Source organism: Ogataea philodendri, assembly GCF_020536065.1.
Source record: "Ogataea philodendri strain CBS6075 chromosome Unknown scaffold1, whole genome shotgun sequence".
NCBI lineage: Eukaryota > Fungi > Ascomycota > Pichiomycetes > Pichiales > Pichiaceae > Ogataea > Ogataea philodendri.
Window position 1 is genome coordinate 864,055 of NW_025763889.1, and position 17,603 is coordinate 881,657.

General features: G+C 48.1%; 17 protein-coding genes across 17 annotated transcripts; 7 read left to right on the forward strand and 10 right to left on the reverse strand.

Moving 5' to 3' along the window:
* Positions 1–25: 25 nt before the first annotated feature.
* Positions 26–1,396, reverse strand: OGAPHI_002400 (uncharacterized protein; the record flags this gene model as incomplete). Its single annotated transcript, XM_046203267.1, has 1 exon — positions 26–1,396. The coding sequence occupies one exon, from the start codon at positions 1,394–1,396 to the stop codon at positions 26–28; it is 1,371 nt and encodes a 456-aa protein (XP_046063060.1).
* A 68-nt stretch (positions 1,397–1,464) lies between these two features.
* On the reverse strand, positions 1,465–2,688 carry OGAPHI_002401 (uncharacterized protein; the record flags this gene model as incomplete). The annotated part of the gene is made up of 1 exon (XM_046203268.1): positions 1,465–2,688. The coding sequence occupies one exon, from the start codon at positions 2,686–2,688 to the stop codon at positions 1,465–1,467; it is 1,224 nt and encodes a 407-aa protein (XP_046063061.1).
* Positions 2,689–2,958: 270 nt separating this feature from the next.
* OGAPHI_002402 (uncharacterized protein) lies at positions 2,959–3,228 on the forward strand (the record flags this gene model as incomplete). Its single annotated transcript, XM_046203269.1, has 1 exon — positions 2,959–3,228. The coding sequence occupies one exon, from the start codon at positions 2,959–2,961 to the stop codon at positions 3,226–3,228; it is 270 nt and encodes an 89-aa protein (XP_046063062.1).
* Positions 3,229–3,363: 135 nt separating this feature from the next.
* Positions 3,364–4,707, forward strand: OGAPHI_002403 (uncharacterized protein; the record flags this gene model as incomplete). Its single annotated transcript, XM_046203270.1, has 1 exon — positions 3,364–4,707. The coding sequence occupies one exon, from the start codon at positions 3,364–3,366 to the stop codon at positions 4,705–4,707; it is 1,344 nt and encodes a 447-aa protein (XP_046063063.1).
* A 26-nt stretch (positions 4,708–4,733) lies between these two features.
* Positions 4,734–7,127, forward strand: OGAPHI_002404 (uncharacterized protein; the record flags this gene model as incomplete). Its single annotated transcript, XM_046203271.1, has 1 exon — positions 4,734–7,127. One exon carries the CDS (start codon positions 4,734–4,736, stop codon positions 7,125–7,127), a length of 2,394 nt encoding a protein of 797 aa, XP_046063064.1.
* Positions 5,387–5,704, reverse strand: OGAPHI_002405 (uncharacterized protein; the record flags this gene model as incomplete). Its single annotated transcript, XM_046203272.1, has 1 exon — positions 5,387–5,704. The coding sequence occupies one exon, from the start codon at positions 5,702–5,704 to the stop codon at positions 5,387–5,389; it is 318 nt and encodes a 105-aa protein (XP_046063065.1).
* Positions 6,180–7,141, reverse strand: OGAPHI_002406 (uncharacterized protein; the record flags this gene model as incomplete). Its single annotated transcript, XM_046203273.1, has 3 exons — positions 6,180–6,360; positions 6,445–7,007; positions 7,115–7,141. 3 exons carry the CDS (start codon positions 7,139–7,141, stop codon positions 6,180–6,182), a joined length of 771 nt encoding a protein of 256 aa, XP_046063066.1.
* A 27-nt stretch (positions 7,142–7,168) lies between these two features.
* OGAPHI_002407 (uncharacterized protein) lies at positions 7,169–8,599 on the reverse strand (the record flags this gene model as incomplete). The annotated part of the gene is made up of 1 exon (XM_046203274.1): positions 7,169–8,599. One exon carries the CDS (start codon positions 8,597–8,599, stop codon positions 7,169–7,171), a length of 1,431 nt encoding a protein of 476 aa, XP_046063067.1.
* On the forward strand, positions 7,551–7,856 carry OGAPHI_002408 (uncharacterized protein; the record flags this gene model as incomplete). The annotated part of the gene is made up of 1 exon (XM_046203276.1): positions 7,551–7,856. The coding sequence occupies one exon, from the start codon at positions 7,551–7,553 to the stop codon at positions 7,854–7,856; it is 306 nt and encodes a 101-aa protein (XP_046063068.1).
* A 46-nt stretch (positions 8,600–8,645) lies between the features above and the next one.
* Positions 8,646–10,256, reverse strand: OGAPHI_002409 (uncharacterized protein; the record flags this gene model as incomplete). Its single annotated transcript, XM_046203277.1, has 1 exon — positions 8,646–10,256. One exon carries the CDS (start codon positions 10,254–10,256, stop codon positions 8,646–8,648), a length of 1,611 nt encoding a protein of 536 aa, XP_046063069.1.
* A 235-nt stretch (positions 10,257–10,491) lies between these two features.
* On the forward strand, positions 10,492–11,094 carry OGAPHI_002410 (uncharacterized protein; the record flags this gene model as incomplete). Its single annotated transcript, XM_046203278.1, has 1 exon — positions 10,492–11,094. One exon carries the CDS (start codon positions 10,492–10,494, stop codon positions 11,092–11,094), a length of 603 nt encoding a protein of 200 aa, XP_046063070.1.
* Positions 11,095–11,158: 64 nt separating this feature from the next.
* Positions 11,159–12,238, reverse strand: OGAPHI_002411 (uncharacterized protein; the record flags this gene model as incomplete). The annotated part of the gene is made up of 1 exon (XM_046203279.1): positions 11,159–12,238. One exon carries the CDS (start codon positions 12,236–12,238, stop codon positions 11,159–11,161), a length of 1,080 nt encoding a protein of 359 aa, XP_046063071.1.
* Positions 12,239–12,579: 341 nt separating this feature from the next.
* Positions 12,580–13,008, reverse strand: OGAPHI_002412 (uncharacterized protein; the record flags this gene model as incomplete). Its single annotated transcript, XM_046203280.1, has 1 exon — positions 12,580–13,008. The coding sequence occupies one exon, from the start codon at positions 13,006–13,008 to the stop codon at positions 12,580–12,582; it is 429 nt and encodes a 142-aa protein (XP_046063072.1).
* A 156-nt stretch (positions 13,009–13,164) lies between these two features.
* OGAPHI_002413 (uncharacterized protein) lies at positions 13,165–13,935 on the reverse strand (the record flags this gene model as incomplete). Its single annotated transcript, XM_046203281.1, has 1 exon — positions 13,165–13,935. The coding sequence occupies one exon, from the start codon at positions 13,933–13,935 to the stop codon at positions 13,165–13,167; it is 771 nt and encodes a 256-aa protein (XP_046063073.1).
* A 605-nt stretch (positions 13,936–14,540) lies between these two features.
* OGAPHI_002414 (uncharacterized protein) lies at positions 14,541–15,406 on the forward strand (the record flags this gene model as incomplete). Its single annotated transcript, XM_046203282.1, has 2 exons — positions 14,541–14,566; positions 14,929–15,406. 2 exons carry the CDS (start codon positions 14,541–14,543, stop codon positions 15,404–15,406), a joined length of 504 nt encoding a protein of 167 aa, XP_046063074.1.
* OGAPHI_002415 (uncharacterized protein) lies at positions 14,863–16,509 on the reverse strand (the record flags this gene model as incomplete). Its single annotated transcript, XM_046203283.1, has 1 exon — positions 14,863–16,509. The coding sequence occupies one exon, from the start codon at positions 16,507–16,509 to the stop codon at positions 14,863–14,865; it is 1,647 nt and encodes a 548-aa protein (XP_046063075.1).
* On the forward strand, positions 16,096–17,453 carry OGAPHI_002416 (uncharacterized protein; the record flags this gene model as incomplete). The annotated part of the gene is made up of 2 exons (XM_046203284.1): positions 16,096–16,438; positions 16,660–17,453. 2 exons carry the CDS (start codon positions 16,096–16,098, stop codon positions 17,451–17,453), a joined length of 1,137 nt encoding a protein of 378 aa, XP_046063076.1.
* Between the last annotated feature and the right edge of the window lie 150 nt (positions 17,454–17,603).

The following is a 17,603-nucleotide window of genomic DNA, read 5'->3' on the forward strand; positions in this document are numbered from 1 at the left end:
AATCTAATAAATTAAATTTATTTACTTATCCAAACAATTTGAGATCGGATTTTAAAATCGCTTCTCCTTCTTCAACCTCCAACTCTTCGGCCTTTTCACCCATGTCGATTTTTCTACCCAGTAACGAAGCAAAGAACTCGTCGATCTGATCGTCATTCCATGCAAATCCGCTCCGTTTTGGTACCTCAAACTGCTGCAACGGTTCTTGAACGGTGTATTTGAGCTTTCTTCCTTTAGTGGCTCTGCGATCGTAGTTTCTGTGGATCTTGTTCGAGCTCATCGTCACGATGGCCGCAGATGAGGCTGCCTTGTCGGTGATCTTCTTGTCCACCATGTCGTTCAGCAAAACACGGTAAAAGTCGTCGTCATCAAATAAGATCATGTCCTCGTCATTTTCAGCCCCAATAGGCTTGATTCCACGACGATTCAACTGGGTGCGTTTCAGCAAACGATCGAAGTCCTGTAAATTGTTCTCGACCTGCGTGTAGGAGTCCTGGTTGATGGTTTGCAGCTTGCCCGATTGCAACGCTGCCGATCCAGAAGCTGCCTGGACTTTGGCCGACCATTTCACCAAGACACTGCGTTTATATGGCTCCAAAGCGGTGTCCAGTTTCTCTGTTTCGTCCAAAACATCATCCAGCGTTCTCTTCCTGGACTTGGCAGCTGGCGCCTCGACCTTGTCCTTCGAGTAGATCTGTCTTCGCACATCCATGGCTTTCTCGGCAAGCTCCAGAATTTTATCCTGGACAAGTTGGATTCTCTTTTTCTCCTTTTTGCTCAAGGAGTCGTATGTTTCTGTGTTGGACGGGAGCTGGTTTGCCGCGACCATCGCCTTTTGGAGCTTGATCCTACTGTCGAGAATGAGGTCAAATATGCGGTTTTGGCTCGAAATGGCGTATCCTTTTAGCGCATCGGACTTGGCCGTCGAGGACAGTCGTGAGACGATCTGCTTCTTCTCCTCTTCCAGGAGCTGTGCGATCTTGTTGCGTTTGTACGACTCGTCCTGTGAAGGCAAAGAGGGGTCGTCGTAGCGGTCTTCCTCTTCCTCTTCTTCTTCTTCTTCTTCTTCTTCTTCTTCTTCTGCTTCTGCTTCGTCACTATCGGTCACCTCTGCCAGAATATCAGAATCGTTCGACTCCACACTGCTCCCTTCTCCTTCTTCCTCTTCATCCTCGCTGTAAACGTCCCCACGACTCACCTTCTCCCCCTCATAGCCAGCACCAACATCAACCCCCCTCAACCGACTCTTGTTCTGCACATATTCTCCGGTGAAAGTCTCCTCGTCACTGCTTTCAGAAGTGTATCCACCCTCGTTCTCAATATCAACGTCCTTGAAAACGGGCTTTGAAAGCTTCTTGGCGATCTCGTCACCAACAGTTCTGCTTTTCTTCGCCATATCGTCTGGTTAAAATATTTCAAATATTTTTTTATTAAATATTTTTCTCTTTATGAGCCGCACAATATTTACATACGGAGTTTCTTCAAGTCTTCAGTCAACCCTTTAAACGAAGATTGTCCCTTGGCCTTCTGCTTTCTACGCAAAGCGAGCTTGCCTCGCGAAACACTGTCGGCAGCTTTTTGCAGCTCTTCCAATTCTTTATCCTTCTTGACCACCCGTCTTCCTCCCTTCTCCAAGGTGTAATTATCCAAAAAGTCATCCACCATAGCACTCAAGTCTTGCCGCTCATTATCAAACGAAAACGGCTCGTAATCGTCCTCCTCCTCAACCTCATAGCGCTCTTTCATGACGTCAAACTTGTCGTCTATGATGGTCATCTGTTCGGTCCGACAAAGAGCCGAAGACGACATCGAATATGAAGAAGTGTCTGTCTGTGCTCCCTTCCGCCGTCTCTGCTTCTTCTTTGCACTCTTACTCTTGAGTCCAGTTGTGTTCATATCGGGAAGCTCCGCCACCTCGTCCTCCTCTTCCTCCTCATCAAAATCGTCGTCACTATCCCAGTCGTTCACCGGTCCTTTTCCTTGGCTCTGTGCTTTTTTAAACCGACTGAAGTCTTTTTCCCAGTCAAAGTCATCTTCGTTCTCTGCAGCATCGTACTCTTCGTATTCGTCCTCGTAGTTGTCAATGTCCCATTCATCGTACTCCTCTTCGTACTCTTTGTCGTCGATCACTTCGGCTTTTCCGCTTAAAAGAGTGCCAAAAACATCGGTGTTGTCAACGTCCTGCTCTGGATCAATATAAGCTTCGTCCTCAAGCGCCTCCAAAACCTCACGGAGATCGGGGTTCATGTCAGGCTTGAAGCCAGCAATATCGTCCTGGATATTCTGCTGACGCTGGTAATCATACTTCTCCGTCTCCTCCGACGGTAACAGCTCTTTGGGAAGCTCCACTTTTTTAGGCCGTTCTTCTTTGGCAATGAACACTCCGCTTTTATCTTCTCCTATCGGCTTCAAATGCTGCATATAGTCGTACTGCGAATCATCATACGTAATACCGTAAAGCGCAGCCTCTCCTTCGTTCTGCCGGATGTCTCCCTTAGCGATTTTCGAGTCCAGTTCCTTTTGGAGATCCTGTTTTGTCTCCAATCTCTCTTTGGCACTCTTCTTCTTGTCGATAGGGACCAACACCCGTTCCCCAGCCTCATCATTGTAATATAACGGATCCTCATGAGCACGGTGCAACAAAGCATAGCTCTGTGCCGTCTTTTTATCGATCCATTTCTTGGACATGGTGAAATAATTCTTGATAAATTTTTTTACGCCGCACAATCACCACCTAAAAAAACACAGCGATTTGTGATTATTTAATTTTGATCCGTAATTATTCCCCAATCCTCACATGCAAATAAAACTCAACAGCTGCTACGCAATCTACTCGTGGCATTGGGATATCCCCGAAGACGAAGTCTGTGGTATCTGTCGTGTTTCCTTCGACGGAACTTGCACAACCTGCAAATACCCCGGAGACGAATGTCCCTTAGGTAAGTTATCTTGTTAGAAATGTCTAACCGCCCAGTCATAGGAGAATGTCAACACGCTTTCCACATGCATTGTATCTGGAAATGGCTCGAAACAGAAACTGCCAAAGGTCTGTGTCCAATGTGCAGACAACCGTTCACCATGGATAAAGAGAAAGATGTCAACAAAGGCGTTAGTTTGCCAGACGAAAACAGATACATGGCTCAGGAAAACGACAATTTTCTCACGGAAATGGGTGAGCCTCAAATCACCGACGCAATGTCCGTTCAGGACCTTTCAGCGGGCGATTAGTGTGCTTGTCGCGCTTGTCCTCACAAGGGTTTGATATTCTTGTGGTGTACGGGTGTCTTTGAGCTTTCCCTCCCATTAAACAATTTGGTCCTGATTATGGTAATTTTTTACCTATTTTCTTCGTTTTTTGCAACTATGACTGATCAGCAAAAGTTCACCATTGTGGTGAAAGTCGGGTCGTCGTCGATCGTCGACGAGGTCACCCACGAACCAAGAATAGCTATTGTGTCCATGATCGTGGAAACTTTGATCAAACTGCGTCGCCAGGGCCATCGTATCGTGCTGGTTTCCTCGGGAGCCATCGCTATCGGGTTGCACTCCATGGGCATGCAAAAACGTCCAAAACAGCTTGCGGGTGTTCAGGCTCTTTCGGCCATTGGCCAAGGCAAGCTGATCGCCTTATGGGATGACATGTTCAATTACCGGAACCAGAAAACCGCCCAGATCCTGTTGACAAGAAACGATATCATTGATTTCTCGCAATTTAGAAACGCAGAAAACACATTGGTGGAGCTCCTGAATATGGGCGTTATTCCTGTTGTCAATGAAAACGATACGATCTCCACCCAAGAAATCAAGTTTGGTGATAACGATACGCTTTCTGCCATCACTGCTGGAATGTGCAACGCAGATTTCCTATTTTTACTCACAGACGTCGACTGTCTGTACACTGACAATCCGCGTGATAATCCTGACGCCAAGCCGGTGTTTGTGGTGAAGAACATGAACAGTTTGGACGTGAATACCAAATCTTCCGGCTCGAGCGTTGGAACAGGAGGAATGGAGACCAAACTGATTGCTGCCGATCTGGCCACTAACGCTGGAGTCACCACTGTGATTTGCAACTCTCAAAAGCCAGGAGACATGATCAAGATCGCTCATTACATTTGCGAGTCGGACTCGCAGCTCAGATCCGCAGCAGAGTCATGCTCTGTTGAGTCTGCCGAGGAGTTTGACCGCACAAACGTTCTCGAGAAGATCAAGCTGGAAAAGGAGGCAATTCCATACCACACGCGGTTTGTTGGTCAACCACGTAATGCCGTGAGAAACAAGGAGTTCTGGCTGCTTCACGGACTCAAGCCTGCTGGTTCGGTGATCATCGACATGGGCTGCTACCAGGCCATCACGCGGCGTAACCGTGCGGGTTTGTTACCCGTTGGTGTGATTGGCGTTGAGGGGTCGTTTGGACAGCTTGAATGTGTGGAGATCAAGGTCGGCAAGAAAGACGAAACCACCGGTGAATGGGACAGGGCCAAGGCCATTGTTGTTGGACGTGGTCGTTGTAACTACACCTCGACCGAGGTGAACAAGATTAAAGGTCTGCACACGCACGAGCTGCCTTCCGCGTTGGAATACTTCAACTCCGAGTACGTTGTGCACCGCCAAAATTTGGCCTTTCCGCTGCATCAGGCCCCTGAGCTAGACGGGCTCGTGGACGGGCTGAGCACAGCCTTACAAAATTTTTCTGATCAAAATTGAATTTCGAATGCGCAATGAGTCTACCTATGAACATTCAGGGCGGGCTTTCAGACCGAAAACAGGAATCGGACGAGGCTGCCGATCAGCTTGGCGAGTTGGCCAAGTTTGGTTCCAAGACGGGGTCGCCCAGTCAATCCCACCACGTGGCGTCCAGCGTGTTTGAGGACGGCAACTTTTCTGCCAAGTACATTCCGCAAGACACAGCAACGTCTCTGAACACCGAGTCGATCGAGGCTGCTGCGAACAACGAATTCTCGAACCCGGTCACGATCGAAGGCGGGTTCCGCGAATTGCACCCAGTGACCACCCCGGTCAGCAGCACTTTGCAACGTCCAAGACGAGCAAGCATGCTCTCGAACTTGATGGCCAAGTCTCAGGAGGACCGTCCGCGGTCGCCAGCACTGAGCACAGAGGCTCCGGACCCACAGACTGTGGAAATTGTCGAGAGACACCTCAACACGTCTCCTCCCACGCTGGATGCAGCATCTCCAGCAGGAACGCACTACGAGTCGCTCAAGCGCCAGGGCGGAGACATCACCAGGGACATATACAACTGGGTGAGCGGACACAAGAGTTTTGGGTCGCCATTGAGACGTGTGGCCAGCTCGGGCTCGTTGCAGTCGTCGACCATGTCGTCGGAGATGCGGATGCCAGGCGGGTTCCGTCGAGATTTCATTGTTCACGGGAACTCCGAGGCAGAGGCAGACAGAGCGTCGGACGTGGAGCTGGGGTCCGTGCGCAGCAGACAGGCCAGACCGAATTTCCTTGCGCAGAACTTCATTGAGTTTCTGTCGTTGTACGGGCATTTCGCCGGTGAAAACCTCGAGGAAGAGGAAACAGGAGACGAGTATGATCTGGACCAGGCTGATGCGAGCGATGTGAGCGAGGCCAGCGATCTGGAGGAGGACGAGGTGCTGGACGACACAGAGATGCTTGCGTCTACGGTGATTCCGGCTAAGAAACACCATCCAGGCCGTCGTGCTCGCTCGTCCAACATCTCGATCGGCGACCAGAAACGCAACCGTACAACCGCGCGTCGTAAGCCGGCGTTTAAGCCCCGCACGCGGCGCGACTACTCCGACAAGAAGACCACAAACCAGAAAGCGTTCTTGCTGCTGCTTAAAGCCTTTGTTGGGACAGGAGTGGTGTTTCTCCCGAAATCTTTTTCGAACGGCGGTCTGTTGTTCTGCAACCTAATGATCGTGGCGTTCTCGGTGATCTCATACTATTGTTTCCTGATCCTAATCAGATGCACCGAGCGTGTCCGTGTTTCTGGTTACGGAGACGTTGGTTTGAAGGTGGTTGGCCGCAACCTGCAGCTGCTGATTCTGGGATCGCTTGCGCTGTCGCAGCTGGGATTCTCGAGCAGCTATGTGGTTTTCGTCGCAGAGAACTTCAAAGTGGTGGCCAACTCTGTGCTGGCTACGGACCACGGCGTGGGTTTCTTTGTGGCTATTCAACTACTCATTTTTCTACCGCTGTCCTTGACAAGAAACATCAGCAAGCTCAGTTTCACGGCGCTGATCGCCGACGCGTTCATTTTGCTCGGACTCGTCTACATCTACTTCTGTTCCACCGCCCATTTGGTGCTCAACGGCGTATCTCCCAAAGTATCCATGTTCAAGAGTGACACATGGTCTCTGTTCATGGGCACTGCCGTGTTCGCGTACGAGGGAATCGGGCTCATCATCCCGATCCGCGAGTCCATGGCCCACCCGGACCAGTTTGAGCGACTACTGGTGCTGGTGATGGCCGTGGTGACGGTGATCTTTGTCACCCTGTCCACGATCTCGTACCTGAGCTTTGGCGACGACGTCAAGACAGTGATCCTGCTCAACTTCCCGCAAACCACGCTCGCGCTCGTCGTCCAGGTGTGCTACGCGATCGCCATCCTGCTGTCCACGCCGCTGCAGCTGTTCCCGGCCATCAAAATCTTTGAAAACTACCTCTTCCACAAGGAAAGAGCCACTTGGAAAAGAAAGATCAGAAAGGACTCCGAGCAGAAAATGCGCACCGAGTCGCAGCCGCTGCTGCTCGGCGTGCCGTCGTACGACTCCACCTCGCGCGACCTGCGCCAACTTATCCAGAGCATGCCCGAGGACGCCGTGGACGACAACGGAGTCATGTCCGGCAAACGGGACTTCACCATCAAGTGGCTCAAGAACTTTGCTCGGGTCTGCGTCGTGTTCCTCATGTGCACGATCGGGTACCTTGGTTCGAGCGACCTGGACCGGTTTGTGTCCATTATCGGCAGTTTCACCTGCATCCCGCTGATCTACGTGTACCCGCCGGTCCTGTACCTGAAGAGCTTCGACGAGCTCTCGCGGCCAGCACGACTTGCCAACCTCGTCATCTGCGTGATCGGCGTGGGAATGATGGCCTACACAAGCTATCAGACGCTCTCTACGTGGGGTGAATAGAATTTTAATTGCATGCTATCCAAAGTGACGTTCGTACTGCTTCAGCTCTCCTCCTCCTCCTCATTGGCGATCTCCATCACGGCCTTCCAATTGGTACGCAGAATGAGAACCAGTTCCACCGCCGTGAGCAAAAACACAGAAATCGTGAACGCGATCCACAGCCCATAAATTCCGTAGCTCTTGCCAAACGCCAGCCAGTACGCCAGAGGAACACCAATCAAGTAGTAGATGCTCAGGTTGAACGCCGACCCAACGTCTTGACGCCGTTGACTCCGCAGCAAGCCTTGCAGAATCGCGTTTGCTGTGTCGTACGTCTGCGTCATGTTCAACAAAGGAAGCACGCGGTAGCACAGCACGGCCACCTCCGGGTCGTTCGTGAACGCGGCCGTGATGGGCTTCATAAATATCGTCAGCACAGCAGTGATGGTTAGGCCAAGCACAAAAGCCGTCTTGATGCACAAGTACGTGGTGTCGCGCGCAAACTTCTCGTTGCCAGACCCGATGTGTGACCCGACTCTGGTGGAGATGGAACTGCTTAATGCCAATGGAACCTGGAACACCAGAGATCCAACGGATGAGCAGATCGACTGCGCAGCCAGTGACGTTTCTCCAAAATATGCAGCAGCTAACGCCATTGCTTCGTACGCAATGTATTCCGCCTCAATTCCAACTAGGGAAAATAATGCCAGATACAGCTGGTCCGAAATATTCACAAACATGCGTTTGTAGATGAACCCGTGCCAGCACTGTTTTCCGTCCACAAGTAGCACGTAGCCTACAAGGAACAGTCCCATGGCCCAGAACGAGGCAGCAACCACAATCGGTGCTCCGTAGAACCCAAGTCCAAACGTAAACGTGAACACATACAGCGATATCAAACTGAGCGGAGAAACAACAATCAGCGCATACGTGGAAGCATGGAAGATCTGCTGTGCTTGAAGATACCGCTTTCCCAGCTCAAAAATCAGCAAGCCCGGGATCCCGCAAAACACGATCCGCAAGTAAGTCTGGGCCAGGTGTGCGAGCTCTTGGTCCGGCTGGAGAAACCCCAGAATTGGGCCGCTGTGCCAGCATAAGAGTGCAGAGGGAATGAGTAGAAGGATGTTGACGGCCAGGTTCTTTTGCACAACCTCGCCTACCTGAGAGTAATTGCCTGCTCCGTAAGCGTGGGGTGCAAACGACTCCACGGACGTTACAGCTCCCTGGATCACACCCAAGCACGTAATGTTCATGAACATGGTGGCCAGACTGGCAGCTGCTAGAGCCTGTGTAGACACACGGCTTATGACCATCAAAGGACTAATAGCCAGGAAGTCTTGCATAAAGTTTGTAAGAACTAACGGTACGCTGTCTTTGAAGATTTTCTGCAATTCATTGATGCGGTCGTATCTGGTTTCAGATAGTTCTTGAACGTCGGTGTCGTTTATCGCGTCATAATTAGGAGTTCTATCCGCGTCTTGTATTAGTGACATAGTTTGAATTGGTAAAAAAATGTTTTTCGTTCTTTCGCGGTATTACTCACCAAATGCGTTTATCAACCATATCGAAGCGAACAACAGAATCGAGGCGTTCGCCTTTTTTCAGTCTCAATTCTTCCAAAGATGGAGGAACTTTTTCGTAAGCTTCGTATAGTTGTGTTCTTTGCTCCTTGACGTCTGTTAATGTGACATTGGGATCTCCTCGGACAAAGTCTTGCTTTGTTTGCTGCGAACGGAGAATCTTGTTCGACCACCGCAAAAGACCCAGAGATAACACCAGACGAACCACCGTGATAAGCGAGAAAATCAGCAGCAGTAACAGGAGTCCAAGGAAACTGAGTCTTTCTGTAGTCTCATTGTGGAGAAAATGCTTGACCCATGGATACATGCACATCTTGATAAACACAATCGATAATGTGAGCACGGGCAACCCAGTACGTTTGAGAAGCATTTCTGGATACTCGTCCAATGCAGTGAGGTTCGACCGGAAACTGTTAACGTAATCTGTTGCGAAAACCCGAACGTACTTGCCGTAAATGGTTGGTTTTATTCTGTTGAATTTGGTGATGTATGAGTGTTTTAGCCAATCGACAAGGACCTCAGACCCAATAACTGTGAACATTGGGCCCATCAACAGACCGATCCAGTTGTTGAGTGTAGTGGAAAATGTCATTTGACTATACCAAGAGTGAGGCTTCAAGTTGTCAAACAAGCCTGTAGATGTTGTATTGGTGTACACTTGGAACAAGTTCCTCGACGAGATGATAAACAGCATCACCAGCATTTGGAATCTCTCGTTGAGGTCGGCGCAAGAAACCTGGAACAGGCCTTCTCTTTCTGATCTCTTGAAAACAGAACTTTTCAGCTCTGCAAATTGGTTGGACAGTATTAATGTCAGAAGCGCGTTCGAGTACGAATTGATGGCCACGTTCAGCGCCATCACCTGGTAAGCCAAGACGTAGGAGTGTAAAGTGAGATAGCAGACGCTCACTGCTGTAATTGCAAGGAATTTCATTGGGGTTTTCAGTTCCGTGGTGGGGAAGATAGGCACAAAATAGACAACTTTGAGAATGTCTTGGCCCACGGCACTTAGGAGTCTGTCTGCAATTTCCAGGACTCCCACCATAAAGTATAGTTTGACTGCTGTTCCGGCACGAATGTTGTGATATATTTTGCTTGAGTCGAGGTTCTTAAGCAACATGAGACTGGAGATAATGAGGATCATGGACACAAAGTCGTTTTTCGTTCTTGTAGAGTAGTATTTGAAGGTCTTGTTGTTTGTGAACGAGGACCTGATGAGATTGTATGAATGTAATGCCGATCTCAATGGAACCACTGTTATTTGTTTTAGAAACACAATCAAACAGTAAACCAGTCCGAAACACATAAACTTCTCCAAATGAACTGGCAATTTGACAAAGTTGACGAGCAGTTCCGAATTGACTGACGGGTCGTCCGAATCCGAACTCTGAGACTTGGACGGTTGATCGTCTTTGGATGTGTTGAGTTCAGCAAGAAGCAGTTTCCATAGCGTAAAGCTGGAGGGTCTGTGGTCTCCCGAAGAGGAAGGCTGATTTTCCGGGGCGGACGAGCGACGTTCGGCCGACGGCGTTGGCTTTACGGGCGTTGAGCTATCGGAACGTCTTTTCATGAAACAAAGGGAAATAACAAAAAAAATAAATGTGGATAAGATAAAACGCAATTGACCAGTTATGAGGGCCACGAATAAATAACTTGGCAAATGCCCAATACGCTACACAAAGTTATCCATGGTGATGAATTGTATTTATTATTAGTTTTCGTAGGTCTACGACAATTACAGATGTTGTGGCCAAAATCTGTGGTTAATAGTATTACTCCATAATAAACTTTTTCCAACATATTTCATGCCCCCAATAATAACTACTTTGCAACCGATCCTGGCCCCCTACGAGGGCAAGCCACTTTTGACACCCAAAGAGGCCAACATGCTCACATACCATCTGATTGAGCGGCTGATGGAACATTCGTGTGACAAATCCGTGCTCAAGCTCCTGGCCAGGTACTTATCAAAACAAACGTACGAGGAACTGGTAACCGAGAGAATCATCAACCATTACTGCGGATATCCGCTGTGCGACTTCCGAGATCCAGGCAGAATCAAAGAAGTCCAGGTGAACCAGCTGGTTTCGAAACTCAAATTGCCCAAATCGTACAACCACAAGTATTGCTGCAAGAAACACTATCAGTGTTCGGAGTTTTACAAGCAGCAATTGACCACAGACGCATTGTTTTCACGCACAAAACTCGATCTGCCCCAGTTTCATCCAAAGGCCCCGGAATCCAGCATAATTCTACTGGACGATATCTTTGATCCCGTCGGAACGTCCAACCCAGACGATATTATGTTGCTGTTGCGCGAAATGAGCATCAGCGACCCCCAATTGGAAACAGACGAGCTGATCGACAAGTTCAGCAACATCGTCATCCATGAAAAGAACATTGAGTAACGAACTGATGAACCATTTTACGATGAAACGATTGTACCCTTCATTTACATATATACATTAACCTCTACTCTATATTCAGTCGTTTGAGTCTGCTCGACGACTTGAACCCGTGCTGACGCATCAGACTCCCTAGAGACTCGTCAACCACGTCCGTGTATGGCCCTATCCCCTCTGCTACCAGCACTTTTTTAAGTCGCTTCAAGTTGTTGCCGCTCTTTGTCCATATCTCGTCAAACTCCGGCTTCATCTTCTTGAACAGCACCTGTGACAGCTTGTTGTGGAACATGGTATCTTCCTCCACCTGGATTCCTCGTGCTGTCAGATTTTTCTTCCACTCGTTTCCAACTATGAGCCATTCGTGTCCCTTCTTCCCCGTCACCAGGTCCTCCCACTCCTGTTCTCTTTCATGCCACTGTTTCCACATGCGCTCCCAGTCCTTGTACTTGTTCAGCTCGTCCACATACTCCTGATGCCGCGTCCGTTGCAAATAAATGCCTCTTCTTCCAGTGACATGAATATGCTCGTTCCACGGCGTGCTAATCACAGACAGAGAGTTCAGCGTCCCCGTCACGCTTTTCACTCGCGCAGTGGACGGTCGCGAGTACTTTTCGTCCAGAATTCGAAAGTCTCTTTTGGCACGTTCGTACAACACCTTGGACCGTAAAATAGTGTTCACATATTTCGGGTCCAGCTCGCTCTTGGACGGCAAGGCATTTCGCTGCTGCTGTTTCTCGATGTACGTCTTCATCCAGCTCGCCAGCTGGCGTTTTTCTCTCGCAATCTCCTGTTCCAGCGCTCTGGCAGCCACTTCTCTATTGACCACTTTTCTTAGAGTCAGCGAGTCTGGAAGCTTGGGCTTCTTATGTGTGCCTGCCCGTGTAACCAGCTCGTCCAAACACGTCTGGTCTCCCTCGTTGGCGGCAAGCAGCTTCTCGTTGTGACTCAGCGCCTCATTTATCTGGTGCTGGACCTGTAGTATATCGTCGTTTTTGATCTGGTTTCGAAATCGTCTTTGTATTCGAGCAATCCAGTGCTCTCTTGTGGACTCATCAAGGTTCTGGCACCGCAGCGTATTTCGCAAAAGCAGTCGATACAAGTAAAACACCGTTTGACGGTGCACCTTGTTAAAGGAAATGGAGAGCATTAAAGATTTGTAGGAATTTAAATATTCTGAAAAATTAAATGCCAACACCAGTGTACAACAAATTGGTTTAGCAAGGACATTCCGTGAAGCTGTTGATAATTCATCAAACAGCTGTTCATTTGTGGTTTCTAACCAGCTTGGGCAACAACATATTCTGTTGCAGTACCCAGCAGTATATTGACCCGGAGTTCAAAACATCCAGAGACAGGCAACATGTCCGAGCGGTTAAGGAGAAAGATTAGAAATCTTTTGCGATTTTCGCGCGCAGGTTCGAGTCCTGCTGTTGTCGCTTTCTTTTTTCTTATTTTTTTTTGGCTCTCCAAGATACTTAAAATACACACTTAAATAACGTCTTCGAGCTCGTCTGTAGACAACCCCCGTTCTCCTTGCATGTTCTCTGGAGCCTGGATGCTTGGAATGAACTCTAACACAATATAGACGATTCCAATGAGTAGCAAAACCACCGCTGCCAACAGTCTGATGACAGAACTGTGGAAGTTCAAACTGGCAATCAGCACGTAAATCAAACCTCTTCCCAAAAAGGAGAAAAACGAGGAGGCATAAGCATACAATTGAGGTGGATTTTTGAATTCCAGGTACCCAATGATACCCCCCAATGCCGTAATATACAGACCTTGAAGGAAGTAGTTAAAGCCGTGAAACAGTTCTGTCAGGCCCGTTAAAACACTCAACACGGCAACTACCAAATTGACAATCTTGAACACAATGCTAAAGTCCGAACCGGTGTTTTCAAAATCAATTCCCTCCATGGCTTAGAATTCTTGCTTATCTGTTAAAATTAATATGTTTAATTTGTTCCATTTAGAAGAGAAAAAGATCTAGCTAACTAATAACTATAAATCATAAAGCAACGAGAACACATCCTGACGGAAAAGGCACATTTATACAGAAAACAGTTAGCAAACTTACTCTTCATCTGGTTTTTCAGCAGCCTTTTCAGGAGCAGGCTCGTCTTGGCCGGCTTCTGACATGTCGGAAGTCCACAAGGTCAAGTTGTCTCTCAGTAGTTGCATGATTAAAGTGGAATCTTTGTAGGACTCTTCTGATAATGTATCCAATTCGGCAATGGCGTCATCGAAAGCTTGCTTGGCCAAGTGGCAAGCTCTGTCTGGAGAATTGAGAATCTCGTAGTAGAAAACGGAAAAGTTCAACGCCAGTCCCAATCTGATTGGGTGGGTTGGTGGCAACTCAGTAACTGCAACCTCAGAGGCAGCCTTGTAGGCCTCCAACGAAAGATCAGCGGCCTCTTTACGCTTTTCTGTGACTGCAAATTCGGCGAGGTATCTGTGGTAGTCACCCTTCATCTTGTAGTAGAACACCTTGGATTCTCCGCTCTGAGCAGTTGGAATCAAGTGCTTGGTCAACACGTTCAAAATGTCTTCGCAGATGTTCGAAAGTTCCAACTCAATCTTGGATCTATATTCTCTTATAAGAGAAACCTGAGTTTCATTGCCCTTGGCCTCTTCCTTTTGTTCAATCGAGGAAACAATTCTCCACGAGGCTCTTCTGGCACCGATCACGTTTTTGTACGCAACGGACAACAGATTTCTCTCCTCGACAGACAATTCCTGGCCAGAGGAAGCGACCGCCTTCATGTTTTCAACCATCTCTTCGTATCTCTCGGCCTGTTCGGCCAACTTGGCTAGATAAACAGAATCTTCACGGGAAGCTGGCATTGTGAATCTGTGATATTTGTTAGTAAACAGGGGTTTAGTCTCGGGGCACGCAAGGCGGTAGCAATTAAGGTAAACAACTGAATCCTTTGATTTCTTCGCTTGTTTTCACTTTTTCATCCAAATACGTGTTAGCCGGTTATGTGCCCGCCGCTCAGCAACAAGGCAAAAAAAAACATCGCTCCAAAACCGATAACAAACCTCTGCACCGCAATCATCCTCAACAATAGTCTTTTTCATTGCCTCTGATAGGCTCCCTTGGGCTTAGTCTTGACAAGGGGCTCATCAATCCGTCTAGTAAGCCATCAGTACAAGGGATACCCACGCACAATTGAAAGCCCGAATAAGGGCACTGACTATTTTCGGAAAAAAGCCGACCCAAAACATTCGGATCACATCAGCTGATCTCAAAAGTAACGGTCGCAGACTATGCTTAACGGCGTGGTTGCTGGTGTACTGTGTTCAAAACTCATATCCCAAAAAACAACTTATCGACAACACGGTCTCCGCATTTGCCTATTTGATCTGATTTGCTATTCACACTTGACTGCTTAATTGCCACCGTATCGCGCTGTGCAATTGCACTAAAAACGTGTATACTTACAAATATGACTGGGTATGACTTTATCACAAGGTATTTGTTTAAGTGGATAACTAAAGGGATAGTGTGTTTGATGATGGTATTAAAAAAATATTAAGTAAATATAATTCCACAAAGGAGCCAGTACAATTTCCGGCCGCTCTGCAGGCGCCGTCATGCGAAAAGCGTCCGCCATCCTCCCACCGGTTGCCGCAACTTTTTTCTCGCATTCGCGCCAGCCCCTCTGAGAATAAATGGAGTAAGCAAGACAAGAAAAGGGGAATGTTACCCGGACACGGTGCACGGGTTTGGGGAGCAAGAGGTAGCCACGGCTGTATATTACTCTATCTTTAATTAACGGACTTGAGGGGTTGGCACTCCTTGATCTTGAGACCGAATCTCTCGTCCTGTGTCAGTTGGACCAAATCGCTGACTCCCTGGGCAACAGCCTCAGAGAGCTGGAATTTAGAGTGCACCCAGCTTGGTTTGCTGGTGGAAGCACCTCCGCTCAAACGCACCAAAACGTTGGAATCACCATTCAAAACCACAGTCGACAGTTCTCTGGCCACAGGAATTGCCTTGGAGGCCTTGAGCAGCGACTTCAACGAAGGAACACCCAATCTTGGCAATTGCAACTCCATGCCAGGCAAGACAGGATTCTCAGCGTCGAATCCATTGACACCGGTCGAGCTGGAAGAGTTCAAAATCACCTGCAGAGGCAAGAACCGGGCCCTTTGGATAGGCTTGGCAACGGCAAGGTGTCTATTTGCGAGTTCTGCGAGTCCCAATCTGGTTGGTTTGATTTCATTCTGGATCGATTGGAGTTGTTGGTCAATGTTTCCATTAAGATCAAATGGAAAGCCGGATGTCAAATGCGAAAGTTTGAATGGATAAACAGATAATTGCTTGTCGATGGTGGACAAAAGCTTTCTGGAGGTTTTGAGCTTCAGCTGGTGGGAGATTGCAACGTCCCGCACAAATACACTTGGTTTTGGTCTGAATGTGTCGTTTGAGTGGTTAGAACCGGTCACGTTATCCACGTTCTGGAGAGTAACTAACCCTGGACCCTCGGTGTCTTCCAAAGGAGCCATCTTGATATCCACTGTGTAGACTTCACCTGGAGACACGGTGAACTCGTCGGTTGGAACGGCAGACGAAGCAGTCACCTTGGCACTCTTAGTTTTATCGTATGCAACCAATTGTTGGTCGTTGTTGTATTTAGGAGACTTTTGCAACAATTTGAGTTCTTGGTCGGCCTCATACCAAACCACACCTTTGAAGTCTCTCTCAGCAACAATTCCCTCGGCCTGTCCAGCCAAAAACCGTCTGATTCTTCTCACCTTGGAAGTTGGAGCAACCACACAGTTGAAGCTCTCAGCAATCGAATCGACAACCTGTCTGATCAAAGAACCCTTGATTAAACCTGATCCATCAGCCAGAGACTGTGGGATCTTCTCTGGGGTCATGGACAGAGCCAAAAGAGAGATCACGGTCTCGGTTGCAATGTAAGCGGCACAGACAGCGTCAGCACTGGATCCCAACAATGGACCAACAGATGCTCCTGGAGGGTAGATCACCAGAGTATGTGCAACGTTGGAGGTGTATCCGTCGATCTGACATCCCAAGTTGATGGTGACAATATCACCTTCTTTGAACTTGAAATTGGTCTCATCATCAACCTCTGGAGAGTAGCCAACAACGACATCATTAACATCGATGGTAACTGGCTGGGCAATACCTTTTTCTCTGACTTGATTCTTGTATGCGTTATCGAGAGCAACTTTCATCTGGGAGTCTCCGAGCAAACACAGTTCTGCAACAGAGTATGGCTCGTGCTTTCCAAGATGGTAAGAATCGTTGATCAACTCGGTCAAATAAGCCAGACAGGTCTGGGTGATTTGACCAGCCAGTCTGTATTTTTCCAAAGTAGATGCGTCCAGGACGTTCTTCTTCTCAAGCAAGATACTTCTATCTCTATCGGACACAGCTAACTCCATCTTGAAGATCTTTAAAATAAATCAAAATTTTTTTCAAAATTTTTTTTTCTTCACCCTTGCACGGCTTCTCTGATAAGCGTGGCACGCGAGTTTGGGGAAGCTGGCGAGATCTGGTGTGGGCTGGGAATTTGAAATGAGGATATGAAGAAGGTGGTGCTGTGGGGGACATCATTGGTTGTTCTGAATGCTTAAATTCCTTCTATAGACACAAAATCTTGGCGCAACCCAGAGTGGCCCCTGATTTGGCCAAAAACGGATCTAGAGGTGTCAAAAATTATATTTATTCCGTTATGCCGTTGAGACTCGTTCTTCTTGGAGCTCCCGGTTCAGGGAAGGGAACATTGACGTCGAGGCTATTGAAACAGCTACCGAGCTTGTCGTCGCTGTCTACAGGAGATATCCTGAGATCGGAGATACAGAAACAGTCGGACGTGGGGAAACTGGCTGATACATACATCCGAGGAGGAAAATTGCTACCGGACAGGTTCATGGCGACCCTTGTGGAGAAAGAACTGCTTGACCGCGATTTGCTGCATAAGCCGTTTCTTCTGGACGGGTTTCCTAGAACTGCAAACCAGGCTTTGGAGCTGGAAACAAGCCTCAAGGATAAACCAATAAATCTTGTTGTTGAATTAGACGTTCCCGCAGACGCGATAGTGGGGAGAATCACGAGTCGGTGGATGCATTCTTCAGGAAGAGTGTACAATCTGGAATATAACCCGCCAAAAGTGCCGTTCAAAGACGATGTCACGGGAGAGCCGTTGTTCCAACGTGCAGATGACAACCCCGAAACTGTGAAAAAACGGCTCTTAACATATTACAGAGAATTAGAGCCGATCAAACAATTCTATAAATCAAGGGGTGTTTACCAGAAAGTTAGTGGGAAAACCTCGGATATCATCTTTCCTCAGTTGTTGACCATTGTGAACAATCACGCGGATTAGAACTCGTTCGTCAGAAAGTGGATTCTGTCGATACTAGCGAGTAAATTTCAGCTCGGGGAGCTATTTTATTATTATATTTCTTTCATCTACCGATACCGACTAAAATGTAGCTACCAATTTGGCAAGTACCGAAATCGTGCGGCGACCTCG